This window comes from Cherax quadricarinatus, chromosome 1 (assembly GCF_038502225.1).
Source record: "Cherax quadricarinatus isolate ZL_2023a chromosome 1, ASM3850222v1, whole genome shotgun sequence".
In the NCBI taxonomy this organism is placed as follows: domain Eukaryota; kingdom Metazoa; phylum Arthropoda; class Malacostraca; order Decapoda; family Parastacidae; genus Cherax; species Cherax quadricarinatus.
In genome coordinates, this window is record NC_091292.1 from 11,769,074 (window position 1) to 11,790,833 (window position 21,760).

The 21,760-nt window shown below is 42.7% G+C and overlaps 1 protein-coding gene across 1 annotated transcript in view; it reads left to right on the top strand.

Annotated features, from left to right (window-relative positions):
• LOC128691897 (probable 4-coumarate--CoA ligase 3) overlaps nt 1-21,760 on the top strand; it is a 105,378-nt gene that overhangs the window by 49,041 nt on the left and 34,577 nt on the right. The window contains exons 7-8 of the mRNA XM_070085600.1: nt 1,149-1,323; nt 1,448-1,617. Coding sequence (XP_069941701.1) covers nt 1,149-1,323; nt 1,448-1,617 — 345 coding nt within the window. The remainder of the gene's footprint in view (nt 1-1,148; nt 1,324-1,447; nt 1,618-21,760) is intronic.

Genomic DNA, 21,760 nt, shown 5'->3' on the forward strand with positions numbered 1-21,760 from the left:
GTTCAGAATGATTTTTGCGAAATTATTGCATACACAAATTTTCGTTTGCCCTATTACACAAGAAGTGTGTTGTTATTTAAGCCAAAATCGCAAGTTTTACTTATTCGGCACGACACACACACACACACACACACACACACACACACACACACACACACACAGATAGCCTAGAAAATGACGTAGTGGAGGCAGGAACCATACACAGTTTTAAGACGAGGTTTGATAAAGCTCATGGAGCGGGGAGAGATAGGGTCTAGTAGCAACCGGTGAAGAGGCGGGGCCAGGAGCTAGGACTCGACCCCTGCAACCACAAATAGGTGAGTACACACACACACACACACACACACACACATATATATATATATATATATATATATATATATATATATATATATATATGTATATATATATGTATATATATATATATATATATATATATATATACATATATATATATAGGTAGTAGGTTGGTAGACAGCAACCGCCCAGGGAGGTACTACCGTCCTGCCAAGTGAGTGTAAAACGAAAGCCTGTAATTATTTTACATGATGGTAGGATTGCTGGTGTCCTTTTTTCTGTCTCATGAACATGCAAGATTTCAGGTACGTCTTGCTACTTCTACTTAAACTTAGGTCACACTACACATACATGTACACGCATATATAAACACACCCCTCTGGGTTTTCTTCTATTTTCTTTCTAGTTCTTATTCTTGTTTATTTCCTCTTATCTCCATGGGGAAGTGGAACAGAACTCTTCCTCCATAAGCCATGTGTGTTGTAAGAGGTAACTAAAATGCCAGGAGCAAGGGGCTAGTAACCCCTTCTCCTGTATGTATTACAAAATTTGAAAGGAGAAACTTTCGTTTTTCCTTTTGGGCCACCCTGCCTCGGTGGGATACGGCCGGTGTGTTGAAAGAATATATATATATATATATATATATATATATATATATATATATATATATATATATATATATATATATATATATATATATATAAATATATATATATATATATATATATATATATATATATATATATATACATATATATACACAATGTATGTGTGTGTGTATATGTCTGTTAGTTGTCAGTGTACAATGCATTATCTTATTCTTAACACTATGTTGGTGCTGTGTATGGTAGGTGTCTTGCCTGCATGTAGTGCCTCCACTTCTGCAGTTCATCGCTTCATCTCCAGTAGTGTCAGCAGCTGACCTAGACAGCATTCACACTGTCATATGTGGCGCTGCTCCTTCCTACCCATCAGCTGTTACAATGCTCAAGGAGAAGGTTTCTCGGCCGATATTTTTCCAGGAAGGTAATTGACTCAAGTTTCATTTGTACAGCTTCACATGCTAAATATTTACAAGCTATTTTTGTGCAGTTTTTATTAGGTCCTGCCAGTGGTTGATGTGCATTTCTTGTTATCCTCCCTACTTTAGGTTATGGCCTGACGGAGCTCCTCTGCACCCACTTGACTCCTAAGGACGAAGAGAAACTGGGTTCCTGTGGCAAGCTGCTTCCTAACATGAGCGCCAAAATAATCGACTTGGACACCAATGTTGCTCTCCCACCCGGTGCTAAGGGTGAACTCTACATCAAGACACCCGTTGTAAGTATACTGACACACAAAAAAAGGTCAAGTGTCTATCAAGAAGTGACTGACAACTAGCAACTAAGTAACACATACACACTCATACATAGATGACTTTAAATAATAATAATAATAATAATAATAATAATAATAATAATAATAATAATAATAATAATAATAATAATAATAATAACCTTTATTTCTACAAGTACATGGTACAACTTACACAGATGTAGCTGACACCATTGACATACTATACAGAAATCCCCTGGTTATGTAGAGCATTTTGGGCACGAGGAGGAGACTATGATGGTATGAGGGACATTTTAAAGTGTCCCCTCAAGCGAGGTTCCTTGACGCTGGTGAGGGGCTCTTGATCTAGAGAATTGGATCTGTGCTCCGGTTCCCTGAATTGAGCCTGAATACCTTACATCCCCCATATGCGTTGTATAATCCTACGGGTTTAGCGCTCTCCATGATAATAATAATAATTATAATAATAATAATAATCTAAGCAGAGTGACATGGTAAAGGGATCTAGAAGGAAAGGCGGTAAATGAAACGATGCAGTATGTAGCTGGAAAGTGTGAATATAATAATGGTATGTAATACTGATAAGATGATAAGTAAAACACATGTGCAACAGTTACTTATCACTATTCGGAAACGTTTAGTCTACACAGCAAGCTTCTTTCGAATTCAGATGCAGCAGAAGCAGTGGAAATGTCCATCACCCTCGAAGACGTAGTTTTGAGGTGATCAGTCTCTAGCCTTGAGAACAGTTCTTCTTCATAGTATGGAACAATATGAAGCTGAAGCATCAGAATGGAGACATATACTGCCAAAGATGAGGCGCAGAAAATCTTGAAGACGACAGAAGAGGCGGGGCCCACTAGTAGAAGACTAATAATCGAAAGGCAGTGTAGCAAGCTTTCTGAGTAGGTCCCTCTCAAGTGTGGGTGAGTAAGGTTTGATCTGAGAGGAACCTACCCAGTAGACTTGCTACACTGTCTTACAGTTATTACGGTCTTCGACAAGGGGTCCCCGCATCTTCTGTCATCTTCAAGATTTTCTTCGCCCAACTTTTGACAGTATGTAAGTCGCCATTCTGGTGCTTCAGCTTCACATTGTTCTAGACTATGGAGCAGAACTCTTTTCCAAGCTGAGGGACTGACCACCTCAGAACTACATCTTTGAGGGTGATGAACATTTCCATTGCTTCTGCTGCCTCCTGAATACAACTGAAGAAGCCTGGTGCGTAGGCGAAATGTATCGAAATAAAGATACCTAACTGTTGTACATAGGTCTTACATATCAACTGGAAAGTGCCAGGTGGCAGAGGAGAAATTCATTCCCAAAAGAAGAGGCACAAGCAGGAACAGAATGAGCCCATGAGGTGCAGGGAGGCAAAAGCTAAAAGTGCGAGAGCATTGGAGAAATACTGTCTAGGAAGGAAAGAACGCCGAGAATAGAAAAGTAAACTGAAAAACCACGAATGAGTATGCATGGGTAAAAAGAGAATGACATAGCATCAAAAGTCGACTCTGACCCATAGTTGATGTACAGCCACATCAGATGGAAGACAACTGTGAGGGACCAGATAATAAGGCAGAAGAGGGAAGGAGGGAAACTCACTAGGACTGACCAGGAAGTCTGTGAAGAGCTGAACCAAAGATTTATGAGGTATTCTCAGTGGAATCAGGAATATTTCCTGAGAGTCAAAGAGTGTGCACCGACGAGTATTAGACACAGAACAAACAACAAGAAAAATGATAAAGAAAATATAGAATAAACTAGATACCTCATAGGCAATAGAACCAAGCAAAATATCTCCTTAGGTTTTGAGAGACGGGGCAGAGGAACTGTGTGAACCCCTAACAGTGATCTTTAGCAAATCAATTGAAATAGCTCAGCTTCTAGGGGATCGGAAAAGAGAGAATGCGGTGAAAGTGGTATGGTGATACTGATAAGATTTATTGGATGAAACATTTCACTACGAGTGGCAGGAGCCAGGTGGCAAGCTGTAAGAGGATGCAAGTAGTAGTAGTAGTAGTAGTAGTAGTAGTAGTGGTAGTAGTAGTAGTAGTAGTATTAGTAGTAGTAGCAGTAGTAGTAGTAGTAGTAGTAGTAGTAGTAGCAGTAGTAGTAGTAGTAGTAGTAGTAGTAGTAGTAGTAGTAGTAGTAGTAGTAGTAGTAGTAGTAGTAGTAGTAGTAGTAGTAGAAGTACAACTATGGTGAGATGGGTTGGGTTTGAGATGGAACTATCAGCATCATGTTACAGCAGTCTCCAGAATAGGCAATATCCTATTAATCAGCAGTTTGGATATAGTTTAACTTCCAGATTTTTTTATAAAATTAGCAATTAAGGCAGTCTCTGTACACTTACGTCGTCATAAATCATCTTTCTTAACAACTAATCTAGCCTCACTGAACTTCATGAGGTGTCCAACATCGTCTCTGTGTTGGACACACAGATCCAGGCATTCTTGTGCTCTCAGATCCTAATATCCAGACCTTGCTGTTTCCCCCAGTAACATTGTTCTACCAGTCAGCAACGTAGCAACTAATGCTTATAAAATATTTATCAGGAACATTGTTTAAATATCCACCAGCTGTTCAACTACTGTTAAAAACTTAGTGCAAAAACCCAAGAACGATTCTGTCACAAGCGCAGGAGTAAGATATATGGACCGTGCATTTTGTAACAGACAGAAAGGTCAAACAGAGAGTGTGTCTTCCTGGAGCTGGTGTTGGTGACATAGTCAGCAGGTTGGATAATATTATGGCAGGTAATGGGAACAAGCCCATTATCTGTCTTAGTGCTGGGGGTAACGACATTGGGAAGGGCAGGAGAGAGGAGCTGCTGGATAAGTACAGGTCAGCCATAGAAGTAGTTAGGTCTAAGGGAGGGATCCCAGTCATATGTAGCATCTTGCCTAGAAAGGGAGTGGGCAATGAATGGATGTCTAGGGCAATTGGTATAAATTACTGGCTAGACAGGTACTGCAAGGAACTTGCAATCCCATTCATTGATAACTGGAACCTATTCTTTGGCAAATGTGATATGTATGCAAGGAATGGGGTTCATCTCTCTGGGGATGGAGTGGTTGTATTAGCCAATTCAATTGAGAGGGTAATTGATGACTTGTCTAGGAATTTAAACTGATAGATTATAGAGGTATGGGTGTTTGTGGGAAACAATCAGGCTGCAGTATTAGGGTTAAAAACAGCAGTTATTACCGGGATACCTCAGGGATATGTTTAAAAGACAATATTCAAAATAAAGTTGCTAGTAATGGCAAATCAATTGATCAAGAAACAAAGAGGGATAGTAGAGGGCAACGAGTGATTAGCTCCCTTAAGGTTTACTATACAAATAGTAGGAGTCTAAGAAATAAGATAGATGAGCTAAGATTACTTGCAAGTGTAGGTAATATAGATATTATTGGTAAAACAGAGACCTGGTTCAACCTGAAAGATAGAGAAATGCCTTCTGAATGCAACATACAGGGTTATAAACTATTCCACACTGACAGGGTCAACAGGAAGGGTGGTGGGGTGGCGATGTATGTCAGAGAAAATTTAAATTGTTGCCTTAGACATGATATAAGATTAGAGACATCGAACACAGAATCTATTTGGCTACAGTTTCTCGAGGGACGTGACAAATTAATTTTGGGTGTGATTTATAGGCCCCCAAACCTTGATAGGGAGGCCAGTAAGCTGTTATGGGACGAAATTCATAAGGCATCTAGATATGAAAATGTTGTGATAATGGGAGATTTTAACTTTAGACAAATTGATTGGAACAATATGACAGGAAATCTTGAGTCTAGTGACTTTCATGATACGGTTCAGGATTGCTTTTCAGAACAGGTTGTGACAGAACCAACTAGAGGAAACAATCTGCTTAACTTGGTTCTTGCCAACAAAGATTCGCTAATTAATAATATTGAGGTTAATGATGAGCTTGGGGAAAATGATCACAAATCACTTAGTTTTAATATATCATGGAATTACCCAGATAACTGCAATAAAATCTCTGTCCCAGATTTTCGCTTGGCCGATTTCATGGGACTGAAAAATTACCAGGGTGGGCTAAATTGGGATGTCCTGACTATGGGTCAAGTAGGTGATCTTGGTTGCCAATATGACGTTTTTCAGAGCATAGTTCTAGCTGCCCAGACAACTTTTGTTCCGAGTAGGGAAATTAGATCTAACAAAAATGATCCCAAATGGATGAACAATAGATTAAAACATCTCATTGGTCAAAAGATAGGCATATATAGGCGTATCAAAAGAGGGGATGGGCAGTTAAGAAATCAATATATTCAATTATTATTTTTTTATTATCACACCGGCCGATTCCCACCAAGGCAGGGTGGCCCGAAAAAGAAAAACTTTCACCATCATTCACTCCATCACTGTCTTGCCAGAAGGGTGCTTTACACTACAGTTTTTAAACTGCAACATTAACACCCCTCCTTCAGAGTGCAGGCACTGTACTTCCCATCTACAGGACTCAAGTCCGGCCTGCCGGTTTCACTGAACCCCTTCATAAATGTTACTTTGCTCACACTCCAACAGCACGTCAAGTATTAAAAACCATTTATCTCCATTCACTCCTATCAAACACGCTCACGCATGCCTGCTGGAAGTCCAAGCCCCTCGCACACAAAAACCTCCTTTACCCCCTCCCTCCAACCTTTCCTAGGCCGACCCCTACCCCGCATTCCTTCCACTACAGACTGATACACTCATGAAGTCATTCTGTTTCGCTCCATTCTCTCTACATGTCCGAACCACCTCAACAACCCTTCCTCAGCCCTCTCGACAACAGTTTTGGTAATCCCGCACCTCCTCCTAACTTCCAAACTACGAATTCTCTGCATTATATTCACACCACACATTGCCCTCAGACATAACATCTACACTGCCTCCAGCCTTCTCCTCGCTGCAACATTCATCACCCATGCTTCACACCCATATAAGAGCGTTGGTAAAACTATACTCTCATACATTCCCCTCTTTGCCTCCAAGGACAAAGTTCTTTGTCTCCACAGACTCCTAAGTGCACCACTCACCCTTTTCCCCTCATCAATTCTATGATTCACCTCATCTTTCATAGACCCATCCGCTGACACGTCCACTCCCAAATATCTGAATACATTCACCTCCTCCACACTCTCTCCTTCCATTCTGATATCCAATCTTTCATCACCTAATCTTTTTGTTATCCTCATAACCTTACTCTTTCCTGTATTCGCTTTTAATTTTCTTCTTTTGCATACCATACCAAGTTCATCCACCAATCTCTGCAACTTCTCTTCAGAATCTCCCAAGAGCACAGTGTCATCAGCAAAGAGCAACTGTGACAACTCCCACTTTATGTGTGATTCTTTATCTTTTAACTCCACGCCTCTTGCCAAGACCCTCGCATTTACTTCTCTTACATCCCCATCTATAAATATATTAAACAACCACGGTGACATCACACATCCTTGTCTAAGGCCTACTTTTACTGGGAAATAATTTCCCTCTTTCCTACATACTCTACCTTGAGCCTCACTATCCTCGTAAAAACTCTTCACTGCTTTCAGTAACCTACCTCCTATACCATACACCTGCAACATCTGCCACATTGCCCCCCTATCCACCCTGTCATACGCCTTTTCCAAATTCATAAATGCCACAAAGACCTCTTTAGCCTTATCTAAATACTGTTCACTTATATGTTTCACTGTAAACACCTAGTTCACACACACCCTACCTTTCCTAAAGCCTCCTTGTTCATCTGCTATCCTATTCTCCGTCTTACTCTTAATTCTTTCAATAATAACTCTACCATACACTTTACCAGGTATACTCAACAAACTTTTTTTTTTTTATTATCACACCGGCCGATTCCCACCAAGGCAGGGTGGCCCGAAAAAGAAAAACTTTCACCATCATTCACTCCATCACTGTCTTGCCAGAAGGTTGCTTTACACTACAGTTTTTAAACTGCAACATTAACACCCCTCCTTCAGAGTGCAGGCACTGTACTTCCCATCTCCAGGACTCAAGTCCGGACTGCCGGTTTCCCTGAACCCCTTCATAAATGTTACTTTGCTCACACTCCAACAGCACGTCAAGTATTAAAAACCGTTCGTCTCCATTCACTCCTATCAAACACGCTCACGCACGCCTGCTGGAAGTCCAAGCCCCTCGCACACAAAACCTCCTTTACTCCCTCCCTCCAACCTTTCATAGGCCGACCCCTACCCCGCCTTCCTTCCACTACAGACTGATACACTCTTGAAGTCATTCTGTTTCGCTCCACTCTCTCTACATGTCCGAACCACCTCAACAACCCTTCCTCAGCCCTCTGGACAACAGTTTTGGTAATCCTGCACCCCCTCCTAACTTCCAAACTACGAATTCTCTGCATTATATTCACACCACACATTGCCCTCAGACATGACATCTCCACTGCCTCCAGCCTTCTCCTCGCTGCAACATTCATCACCCATGCTTCACACCCATATAAGAGTGTTGGTAAAACTATACTCTCATACATTCCCCTCTTTGCCTCCAAGGACAAAGTTCTTTGTCTCCACATACTCCTAAGTGCACCACTCACCCTTTTCCCCTCATCAATTCTATGATTCACCTCATCCTTCATAGACCCATCCGCTGACACGTCCACTCCCAAATATCTGAATACATTCACCTCCTCCATACTCTCTCCCTCCAATCTGATATCCAATCTTTCATCACCTAATATTTTTGTTATCCTCATAACCTTACTCTTTCCTGAATTCACTTTTAATTTTCTTCTTTTGCACACCCTACCAAATTCATCCACCAATCTCTGCAACTTCTCTTCAGAATCTTCCAAGAGCACAGTGTCATCAGCAAAGAGCAACTGTGACAACTCCCACTTTATGTGTGATTCTTTATCTTTTAACTCCACGCCTCTTGTCAAGACCCTCGCATTTACTTCTCTTACAACCCCATCTATAAATATATTAAACAACCACGGTGACATCACACATCCTTGTCTAAGGCCTACTTTTACAGACTTATCCCCCTAAAATTTTTGCACTCTCTTTTGTCCCCTTTGCCTTTATACAAAGGAACTATGCATGCTCTCTGCCAATCCCTAGGTACCTTACCCTCTTCCATACATTTATTAAATAATTGCACCAACCACTCCAAAACTATATCCCCACCTGCTTTTAACATTTCTATCTTTATCCCATCAATCCCAGCTGCCTTATCCCCTTTCATTTCACCTACTGCCTCACGAACTTCCCCCACACTCACAACTGGCTCTTCCTCACTCCTACAAGATGTTATTCCTCCTTGTCCTATACACGAAATCACAGCTTCCCTATCTTCATCAACATTTAACAATTCCTCAAAATATTCCCTCCATCTTCCCAATACCTCTAACTCTCCATTTAATAACTCTCCTCTCCTATTTTTAACTGACAAATCCATTTGTTCTCTAGGCTTCCTTAACTTGTTAATCTCACTCCAAAACTTTTTCTTATTTTCAACAAAATTTGTTGATAACATCTCACCCACTCTCTCATTTGCTCTCTTTTTACATTGCTTCACCACTCTCTTAACCTCTCTTTTCCTCCATATACTCTTCCCTCCTTGCATCACTTCTACTTTGTAAAAACTTCTCATATGCTAACTTTTTCTCTCTTACTACTCTCTTTACATCATCATTCCACCAATCACGCCTCTTTTAGTTTATAAACCTTCACCTCTCTCTTCCCTGATGCTTCTATTCTCCTTGTATCCCATCTACCTTTTACTCTCAGTGTAGCTACAACTAGAAAGTGATCTAATATATCTGTGGCCCCTCTATAAACATGTACATCCTGAAGTCTACTCAACAGTCTTTTATCTACCAGTACATAATCCAACAAACTACTGTCATTTCGCCCTACATCATATCTTGTATACTTATTTATCCTCTTTTTCTTAAAGTATGTATTACCTATAACTAAACCCCTTTCTATACAAAGTTCAATCAAAGGCCTCCCATTATCATTTACACCTGGCACCCCAAACTTACCTAGCACACCCTCTCTAAAAGTTTCTCCTACTTTATCGTTCAGGTCCCCTACTACAATTACTCTCTCACTTGGTTCAAAGGCTCCTATACATTCACTTAACATCTCCCAAAATCTCTCTCTCTCCTCTACATTCCTCTCTTCTCCAGGTGCATACACGCTTATTATGACCCACTTTTCGCATCCAACCTTTACTTTAATCCACATAATTCTTGAATTTACACATTCATATTCTCTTTTCTCCTTCCATAACTGATCCTTCAACATTACTGCTACCCCTTCCTTTGCTCTAACTTTCTCAGATACTCCAGATTTAATTCCATTTATTTCCCCCCACCGAAACTCCCCTACCCCCTTCAGCTTTGTTTCGCTTAGGGCCAGGACATCCAACTTCTTTTCATTCATAACATCAGCAATCATCTGTTTCTTGTCATCCGCACTACATCCACGCACATTCAAGCATCCCAGTTTTATAAAGTTTTTCTTCTTCTCTTTTTTAGTAAATGTCTACAGGAGAAGAGGTTACTAGCCCATTGTTCCCGGCATTTTAGTCGCCTCATACGACACGCATGGCTTATTGAGGAAAGATTCTTTTCCACTTCCCCATGGACAATAGAAGAAATAAAGAAGAAAAACCTAGATGTATGTATATATATATATATATATATATATATATATATATATATATATATATATATATATATATATATATATATATATATATATATATATATATATATATGCATGTGCGTGTCTGTGAAGTGTGACCAAAGTGTAAGTAGGAGTAGCAAGATATCCCTGTTATCTAGCGTGTTTATGAGACTGAAAAAGAAACCAGCAATCCTACCATCATGCAAAACAGTTACAGGTTTCTGTTTCACAGTCATCTGGCAGGACGGTAGTACTTCCCTGGGTGGTTGCTGTCTACCAACCTACTACTACTATTAAAGAGAGAAATAAAGAGAGGAATAAGAAAAGCAAAAAGGGATTATGAGGCTAAGGTCACAAGGGATTCAAAGATTAACCCTAAAGGATTCTTTCAGGTATACAGGAGTAAGATTAGGGACAAGATTGGCCCACTTAAGAGTAACTCTGGTCAGATCACTGAGAGTGATAAGGTTATGTGTGAAATTCTCAATACCTACTTCCTCTCAGTTTTCACCCAGGAAAATAATAGCGATATTCCTGAAATAATAGATTATGTAGAACAGGATGTTAATAAACTATGTACAATTGCGGTAACTAGTGACATGGTCCTCAGACAAATAGAGAAACTATAACCTAACAAATCCCCAGGCCCTGATGAACTGTTTGCAAGGGTGTTAAAGGACTGTAAGAGGAACTTAGCATACCTTTGGCTAATCTTTTTAACATATCACTACAAACTGGCATAGTGCCTGATAAGTGGAAAATGGCAAATGTAATACCTATTTACAAGGCAGGTGACAGATCCTTGGCTTCGAACTATAGACCAATAAGCCTTACCTCCATGGTGGGAAAATTTATGGAATCAATAATTGCCGAAGTAATTCGTAGCCATCTTGACAGGCACAGATTGATTAATGAATCTCATCACGGTTTTACAAAGGGGCGTTCCTGTCTTACGAATTTACTAACTTTTTTCACTAAGGTGTTTGAGGAGGTAGATCATGGTAATGAATATGATATTGTGTATATGGACTTCAGTAAGGCTTTCGATAGAGTTCCACACCAGAGGCTATTGAGGAAACTTAAGGCACACGGAATAGGAGGAGAAATTTTTTCCTGGGTAGAGGTATGGCTGAGAAATAGACAGCAGAGAGTTTGCATAAATGGGGAGAAATCAGAATGGGGGCACGTCACAAGCGGTGTTCCTCAGGGGTCAGTGTTGGGCACGTTGTTGTTCACAATTTACATAAACGACATAGATGAGGGAATAAATAGCGAGATAAGCAAATTTGCTGATGACACCAAAGTAGGCCGTCCAATTCATTCTGATGATGACACTAGAGCACTCCAGAATGATTTGAATAGACTGATGCAATGGTCGGAGAAGTGGCAGATGCAGTTTAATATTGACAAATGCAAAGTTCTAAATGTTGGACAGGTAAATAACCATGCCACATATAAACTAAATAATGTAGATCTTAATACTACTGATTGCGAAAAGGGTTTAGGAGTTCTGGTTAGCAGTAATTTAAAACCAAGACAACAGTGCATTAGTGTTCGCAATAAAGCTAACAGAATTCTTGGCTTCATATCTAGAAGTATAAATAATAGAAGCCCTCAGGTTGCTCTTCAACTCTATATATCCTTGGTTAGGCCTCATTTAGACTATGCTGCTCACTTCTGGTCACCGTATTACAGAATGGATATAAATGCTCTGGAAAACGTACAGAGGAGGATGACAAAGATGATCCCATGTATCAGAAATCTTCCCTATGAGGATAGACTGAGGGCCCTGAATCTGCACTCTCTTGAAAGGCGTAGAATTAGGGGGGATATGATCGAGGTGTGTAAATGGAAAACAGGAATAAATAAAGGGGATGTAAATAGCGTGCTGAAAATTTCCAGCGAAGATAGGACTCGCAGCAATGGTTTCAAGTTGGAAAAATTCAGATTCAGAAAGGATATAGGAAAGCACAGGTTTGGTAATAGAGTTGTGGATGAGTGGAACAAACTCCTGAGTACAGTTATTCAGGCTAAAACGTTGTGTAGTTTTAAAAATAGGTTAGATAAATACATGAGTGGGTGTGGGTGGGTGTGAGTTGGACCTGACTAGCTTGTGCTCCATCCTTGAGTGGAGATGATCAGACTGGGTGGGTCATTGGGCTAATCCCTGGGGGGGTCATTGGTCTAATCCGGGAGGGGTACATGGACCTGCTCCACATGGGTCAGTAGGCCCGTTGCAGTGTTCCTTCTTTCTTATGTTCTTATGTATACACAATACCATGTGGAAGATGTGACAAAATATATGTGGGGGAAACAGAAAAATCTCTGGATATTGGGATCTGGGAGCACAAGAACTGCAACCGTAATGACCATAAAATTGTGCATGTCCATTACAGAGATATTGGACACCTTATGAAGTTCAATGAGGCTAGATTAGTGTCTGAAAATCTCTTTCGTGATGGAAGGTCCAATGAAAGGAGTATCATTTTCAGCAATTCTGTTACAGGAGTTGCTATGGAATAAAACTGACAATGTCAGCTGTAAAAACCTGTTCAGCCCACAAATGATCTTAAGGCATCAGCAGTTATTGTAATTGGAAAATTTTGCACGGATGTTACTTTGATCGGTCATAACCCCCTTAAGCCAGTAGAGAACAAAACTTAAAAAGGTGGGGGTCTGGTGCTGAAGACTCGACTCCAGCAAACAACATTCAGAACGTACATTAAGATGATAAGAACACAAGTGAATGCTAGGTTAGCAAACATAAGGATAACCTTCAGAAACCTGAACCAAATGTACAACAGATCATGGATTACGAAGCGCCAGCACATAGTCAAACACGAAACGGGGACGGGAAAGTTCAGATTTTTTCCTTAGGTTTGGCACTCCAACTGAAAGGCAGAACTATGAATAAAAAAGTGCTAGAACTATATTTCAATACGCTGGAGGAGTGAAGAACAAGACGAAGCATGATCACGACACACCATATCCTCTGGGCTCAGACAGGCTATTTATTGAGATATTTTTTATCATCCTGTCCTCCCAATAACTATGTCGCTCTTTCACATAAGGTTTGCAGACCATTTCTATGACTATGTCATAATGGAACTGTTCAAGGCTCCGTCAACAGTCACCCATTTGACTGTTTTTTGCAACAGTGTCATGTTGTCTGTGACTGAGAGGATGGACTGTTAATATGGACTGGTTCAGGAGCTAGGAATGCGCGTGACAACTTCTCAATCAAGCCAGTCATTGACAAAAAAAATGTTTGTGCTGGATGCACGTAATAAAATTAAAAAGATAGAACCAATAACAAAGGCTAACCCCATATATGTACTATACCTATCAACTGAAAGCTAAGATGGCCCAAAAGTTAGTACTCGACCCTTTTTCAACAAAAATAGGCAGGGCCAGGAGCTGTGACTCGTCCCCTGCAGCCACATATAGGTGAGTACATGTACACTCACAACCACTCATATACAAGAGCATATTTTTTATATTTAATTATAATCTGGGAAGCGCTGAACCCACAAGGGTCATATGGCCTCCCTGGAGGATGGGAGATGGAAGGCATTCACGATCAACACACATACACCGGTATCAAGGCGCTCCCACATATGGATATGTAAACACACTCGCACGCCAGGAGACTCGACCCCTGCAAACACACTTCGGTGAGTACACAAGCACAAGCAATAAAGGACACACACACACACACACACACACAAACACACACACACACTAATATGTTGGTTATAACTATGACCATAATTTTTAAAGGGGTGGACCGGTAAGCCAGCAGAAGGTCTCAGTCAGATGACCAAAAACTCCAACGGTGGGTCATCATATGACTAAGACCCTCGTCAGGAAACACTTGCCCTGTTTCCTGACAAACCTAACCTTACCTAACCACACACACACATGTACACACAGATACTTAAGGACACACACACACACACACACACACACAGACACTCGAACGCACACACACACACACACACACACACACACACACACACATGCGGCACCAGTTTGACACAGTTCCACACAAGAGATTGGTGCAAAAACTGGAGGACCAAGCAGGGATAACAGGGAAGGCACTACAATGGATCAGGGAATACTTGTCAGGAAGACAGCAGCGAGTCATGGTACGTGGCGAGGTGTCAGAGTGGGCACCTGTGACCAGCGGGGTCCCGCAGGGGTCAGTCCTAGGACCAGTGCTGTTTCTGGTATTTGTGAACGACATGACGGAAGGAATAGACTCTGAGGTGTCCCTGTTTGCAGATGACGTGAAGTTGATGAGAAGAATACACTCGATCGAAGACCAGGCAGAACTACAAAGGGATCTGGACAGGCTGCAGAACTGGTCCAGCAATTGGCTCCTGGAGTTCAATCCCACCAAGTGCAAAGTCATGAAGATTGGGGAAGGGCAAAGAAGGCCGCAGACGGAGTACAGTCTAGGGGGTCAGAGACTACAAACCTCACTCAAGGAAAAAGATCTTGGGGTGAGTATAACACCAGGCACATCTCCTGAAGCGCACATCAACCAAATAACTGCTGCAGCATATGGGCGCCTAGCAAACCTCAGAACAGCATTCCGACATCTTAATAAGGAATCGTTCAGGACCCTGTACACCGTATACGTTAGGCCCATATTGGAGTATGCGGCACCAGTTTGGAACCCACACCTAGCCAAGCACGTAAAGAAACTAGAGAAAGTGCAAAGGTTTGCAACAAGACTAGTCCCAGAGCTAAGAGGTATGTCCTACGAGGAGAGGTTAAGGGAAATCAACCTGACGACACTGGAGGACAGGAGAGATAGGGGGGACATGATAACGACATACAAAATACTGAGAGGAATTGACAAGGTGGACAAAAACAGGATGTTCCAGAGATTGGACACAGTAACAAGGGGACACAGTTGGAAGCTAAAGACACAGATGAATCACAGGGATGTTAGGAAGTATTTCTTCAGCCACAGAGTAGTCAGTAAGTGGAATAGTTTGGGAAGCGATGTAGTGGAGGCAGGATCCATACATAGCTTTAAGCAGAGGTACGATAAAGCTCACGGCTCAGGGAGAGTGACCTAGTAGCGATCAGTGAAGAGGCGGGGCCAGGAGCTCGGACTCGACCCCCGCAACCTCAACTAGGTGAGTACAACTAGGTCAACTAGGTGAGTACACACACACACACACACACACACACACACACACACACACACGCACACACGTGAAGCAGTATCGCTGAATAGTGCTCCCAGGATTTAGCGTTCTAGTGGCTGTCCTAAGATATAATTAGCGGTCATCGTACGTGAGTGAATCAGTGAACATACCTACAAGAGTGTAACAGCTTTCAAGAGTGCGAATAATGTGATAAGATCAAGAATTTTACAATTTAAATTTAAATGAATGCTGAGTGAGGGAGGGTAGCAGTCAGCTGATTAGGCTGCTGGCTGCAGTGTTGACACAAAATATCCAAACAGTTAATTGGGTTAAGATAAGATTTCGTTCGGATTTTTAACCCCGGAGGGTTAGCCACCCAGGATAACCCAAGAAAGTCAGTGCGTCATCGAGGACTGTCTAACTTATTTCCATTGGGGTCCTTAATCTTGTCCCCCAGGATGCGACCCACACCAGTCGACTAACACCCAGGTACCTATTTGCTGCTAGGTGAACAGGACAACAGGTGTAAGGAAACGTGTCGAAATGCTTCCACCCGCCGGGAATCGAACCCGGGCCCTCCATGTGTGAAGCGGGAGCTTTAGCCACCAGGCCACCGGGCCACGGTGTGATCTGAAATATTAACAAATACATATGTTAGTTGGTTATAACAGCATAAAAGAGTGATTAAGTAAATACTGAAAGTAAGAAAAAATTAGTCAATTCCCAGCTGTTGGTGTTGTGAATGTAGCTAACATCATCAGACTTGTTATGACCATAATACTGTACTAAAGAAAAAAGAGGGAATACCAAGTCTTAAAAGAAAAAGAAAATAAAAACTTGAATGCATGATAAAGTTCCTGAAGGAGTTACAAAATTGAAGGAGTTGATAGCAGCCGACCAGCAGGAACCTCCATTGTTGTGCAGACGACATCACTTGCCTATTTGTGGTTAATTTTGGTTAGTGTCTAAAGTCTCAGTGTCTCGCCCTGCTGGTTGTATGCTATACCATCACTCTCTCCCTATTTCAGTACCAGGAGATAGATAGTGGTAACCCTGATAATGTTTAGTAAATTATCTAAATATCTCCAGGTAAACTCCAGAAGAGTTGTGTAGCCTAGTGAACCCCCCCCCCCCCTCCGTTTTTCTGACAGCGACAAGCTAGTAAACAAGTACGTACATACAAACACAAGTGTGCACCCGTAATTATTATTATAATAAACATTATTATATATTAATAAGGAATTGAGTGAGAAAAAATAATCCTATAATCATCAAAAAGTAAAGTAGCCTAGTGGCGAAGATCTGGGCTGGGAGAATACCGGTGAAACAACAATAACAAATAGTGTTAACGTAACCCCCCCCCCCCTCTTTTTCAAAGAACGACAAGCTAGTAAACACACACACACACAAACACAAGTGTACACACAAACACAAATGTACACAATTAATATTATTTAGTATATATTAGTGTATATTAATAAGGAATTGATTGTGAAAACAATTTTATAATCTTCAAAAGAGTAGCGTAGCCTAGTGTGCGCACGCGCACCCACACACCCACACACACCCACACACACCCACACACACCCACCTAGCCAAGCACGTAAAGAAACTAGAGAAAGTGCAAAGGTTTGCAACAAGACTAGTCCCAGAGCTAAGAGGTATGTCCTACGAGGAGAGGTTAAGGGAAATCAACCTGACGACACTGGAGGACAGGAGAGATAGGGGGGACATGATAACGACATACAAAATACTGAGAGGAATTGACAAGGTGGACAAAGACAGGATGTTCCAGAGATTGGACACAGTAACAAGGGGACACAGTTGGAAGCTGAAGACACAGATGAATCACAGGGATGTTAGGAAGTATTTCTTCAGCCACAGAGTAGTCAGTAAGTGGAATAGTTTGGGAAGCGATGTAGTGGAGGCAGGATCCATACATAGCTTTAAGCAGAGGTACGATAAAGCTCACGGCTCAGGGAGAGTGACCTAGTAGCGATCAGTGAAGAGGCGGGGCCAGGAGCTCGGACTCGACCCCCGCAACCTCAACTAGGTGAGTACAACTAGGTGAGTACACCCACACACACCCACACACACCCACACACCCACACACACCCACACACATCCACACACACCCACACACATCCACACACACCCACACACCCACACACACCCACACACCCACACACACCCACACACACATCCACACACACCCACCCACCCACACACACACACACACACACACACACACACATCACATACACACACACACATCACACATACACACACACACACACAACACACATACATAACACACACACACATGCAACACACACACAACACACACACACACACACACACACACACACACACACACACACACACACACACACACACACACACACACACACACACACACACACACACACACACATTGCCAGACTCACACATGCACTCCCCCCTCCCCCACCGACATCTCACTCCTTCACCTGATCCCTCCCCTCCCTCTTTCACCCTCCCCCTCCCCACCTCTCCCTCCTTCCCCCTCTCCCTCTCCCACTCACCCACTTGCTTCACTCTCCTTCCCACTCCCCCTCCCCATTACTCTCCCACATAGCCACAGTTCCTCCTCTACCTCTCCCCCCCACACTCTGACATACACAATACTAACCTAACATACAGAATTACATAGGTTTCCCACTCTGAGGCAATCAGGATAAAACAAAAATGGGCTGCCAGAGAGCAACAAGAAAAACCAAGGGACAGGAGGAGGAAACTGCAAAGGAAGATTGGGCAGCAGAGCTCACAAAAAGGGAACATGAATGGGAAAAGAAACTAGAAGAACTTAGCATGAGAATGGAAGAGAGGATAGACATGGAAAGCAGGAAGTGGGAGGTGCAAGTCAAAGCAGCAGAGGCCAGGATACAGAGTTTAGAAGAGGAACTGAAAAATCTGAAACAGCCTAAAGAACTAAAGAACATTTTGGGATTGACAACAGAGACTGCTACCTCAGTCACAAATAAGGGGACTGTAGGGAAAGAAGGAGCAAAACTGCATGTAGAAGCTCAATCAGTGGAGACTGTAGTAAACGAAAGAGCTAAGCTATATGTGGAGGCCCTAACAGACCACAGCAGAGCCCAGGGAAAGCCGAGAAGGGAAAATGACAGGCCACTGAGCCCAAGTACATTAGCTAGTGAAACTGAAGAAAGGAAAGCTGCAATGGAGGAAATCATATTGAATGAGGGGATACACAGGGATATGCAGTGGGAGAATGAAAGGGAGTTGAAGGGGAGTTGAAGCAAGAAAACAAGGGGGAAAAAAAGCAATTGAAAGCATCATGAAAGCAATAGGAGAAGACGACATGACCCAGCTGGAAAATTTTCGGAGAATAGGGGGGTTTGTAAAAAAAAGAACCCGGCCAGTGAAAGTGACCTTCAACGCAGAATCGACTCGGAACAGGATCCTGCAGGAGAAAGCATGATTAAGGGACATGCCCGCATACAGGAAGGTGTATCTCGACCGCGACAGAACACAAGCAGAAAGGCAGAAACAGAGAGAGATGGTACAAAGGCGAAAGGAGGAAAGAGAGGGGATGGAGAAGACAGGAGATCCCAGACACAGGAAGATCAAATACAGCCTCCCTCACAACTTCCTATAGAAGCCTCCCAACCAGGTCAACCCCAGTGCAACCAAACACTCTAAACCAAAACACCCATGCCACATCCAATGCCCCCACCCACTGCATTACAAACTCCACCCCCACAGCAACCACCCATAGTTCCTTATCAGGTCTCCCACTTCCCCAACCCCAATACACCTCCCAGACCACAATCTTAGAAAAGAAGTTGAAGGTGTGGTATACAAATGCAGATGGAATAACAAATAAGTATGAGGAGTGGCACGAAAGAATCAAGGAGACATCCCCAGACATAATAGCACTCACAGAAACAAAACTCACCAGAATAATAACAGATTCAATCTTTCCATCCGGATATCAAATCCTCAGGAAAGACAGAGGGAGGAGAGGGGGAGGAGGAGTTGCACTGCTCATTAAAAACCAGTGGGGGTTTGAGAAAATGGAAGGAATGGATGGCACGGGCGAAAGGGACTACTTTGTAGGAACAATCCAGTCTGAGGGACATAAGGTGATAATTGCAGTAATGTACAACCCACCACAGAACTGCAGGAGGCCAAGTGAAGAATACGATGAGAGCAACAGAGCAATGGTCGACACACTAGCCGAGGTGGCCAGGACCAGGAGAGCACACATGGGGGGAGCAAAGTTACTAGTTATGGGTGATTTCAATCACAAGGAGATTGACTGGGAAAACCTGGAGCCCCATGGGGGTCCCAAAACATGGAGAGCCAAGATGATGGATGTGGTACTGGAAAACCTCATACATCAACATGTTAGAGACACTACCAGAGAGAGAGGAGAGGATGAACCAGCAAGACTGGACCTTGTATTCACCTTGAGTAGTATTGACATCGAGGATATCATGTATGAAAGGCCCCTGGGAGCTAGTGATCATGTGGTTCTGTGCTTCGACTACATAGTTGAGCTCCAAGTGGAGAGAGCAACAGGAATAGGGTGGGAAAAACCAAACTACAAAAGAGGGAACTACTTAGGCTTGAGGAACTTCTTTCAAGACATTCAGTGGGAGAGGGAACTGACAGGAAAACCAGTACAAGAAATGATGGACTATGTGGCAACAAAATGCAAGGAGGCAGAGGAGAGGTTTGTTCCCAAGGGAAACAGAAATAATGGGAAGAACAGAACGAGTCCTTGGTTCACCCAAAGGTGTAGGGAGGCAAAAACTAGGTAGGGAGGCTCAGCGGCAATACGAAAATGACATAGCATCGAAAGTCAAGACTGACCCGAAGCTGTTGTACAGCCACATCAGGAGGAAAACAACAGTCAAGGACCAGGTAATCAGACTGAGGAAGGGTGATGGGGAATTCACAAGAAACGACCGGGATGTATGTCAGGAGCTCAACCCAAGATTTAAAGAAGTATTTACAGTGGAAACCAGTAGGACTCCAGGAAATCAGAACAGGGGGGTGCACCAGCAAGTGCTGGATGAAGTACATATAACCAAGGAGGAGGTGAAGAAGCTGCTATGCGAACTTGACACCTCAAAGGCAGTGGGACCAGACAACATCTCTCTGTGGGTCCTTAAAGAGGGAGCAGAGACATTGTGTGTACCATTAACAAAAATCTTCAACACATCATTTGAAACTGGGCAACTCCCCGAGGTATGGAAGATGGCAAATGTAGTCCCAATTTTTAAAAAGGGAGACAGACATGAGGCACTAAACTACAGACCTGTATCACTAACGTGTATAGTATGCAAGGTCATGGAGAAGATCATCAGGAGAAGAGTGGTGGAGCACCTGGAAAGAAACAAGTGTATAATTGACAACCAGCATGGTTTCAGGGAGGGAAAATCCTGTGTCACAAACCTATTAGAGTTTTATGACAAGGTGACAGAAGTAAGACAAGAGAGAGAGGGGTGGATCGACTGCATTTTTTGGACTGCAAGAAGGCCTTCGACACAGTTCCTCACAAGAGGTTACTGCAAAAGCTAGAGGATCAGGCACACATAACAGGAAAGGCACTGCAATGGATAAGAGAATACCTTACAGAGAGGCAACAACGAGTCATGGTACGTGACGAGGTGTCAAAGTGGGCGCCTGTGACAAGCGGGGTTCCACAGGGGTCAGTCCTAGGACCTGTGCTGTTCTTGGTATATGTGAATGACATAACGGAAGGGATAGACTCAGAAGTGTCCTTGTTTGCAGACGATGTGAAGTTAATGAGAAGAATCAAATCGGATGAGGATCAGGCAGGACTACAAAGAGACCTGGACAGGCTACAAGCCTGGTCCAGCAACTGGCTCCTTGAGTTTAACCCCGTCAAATGCAAAGTCATGAAGATTGGGGAAGGGCAAAGAAGACCACAGACACAATATAGTTTAGATGGCCAAAGTCTGCAAACCTCACTCAAGGAAAAAGATCTGGGGGTGAGTATAACACCGAGCATATCTCCTGAGGCGCACATCAATCAGATAACTGCTGCAGCATACGGGCGCCTGGCAAACCTACGGATAGCGTTCCGATACCTCAGTAAGGAGTCGTTCAAGACTCTGTATACCATTTACGTCAGGCTCATACTGGAGTATGCAGCACCAGTTTGGAATCCACACCTAGTCAAGCACGTCAAGAAATTAGAGAAAGTGCAAAGGTTTGCAACAATACTAGTCCCAGAGCTACGGG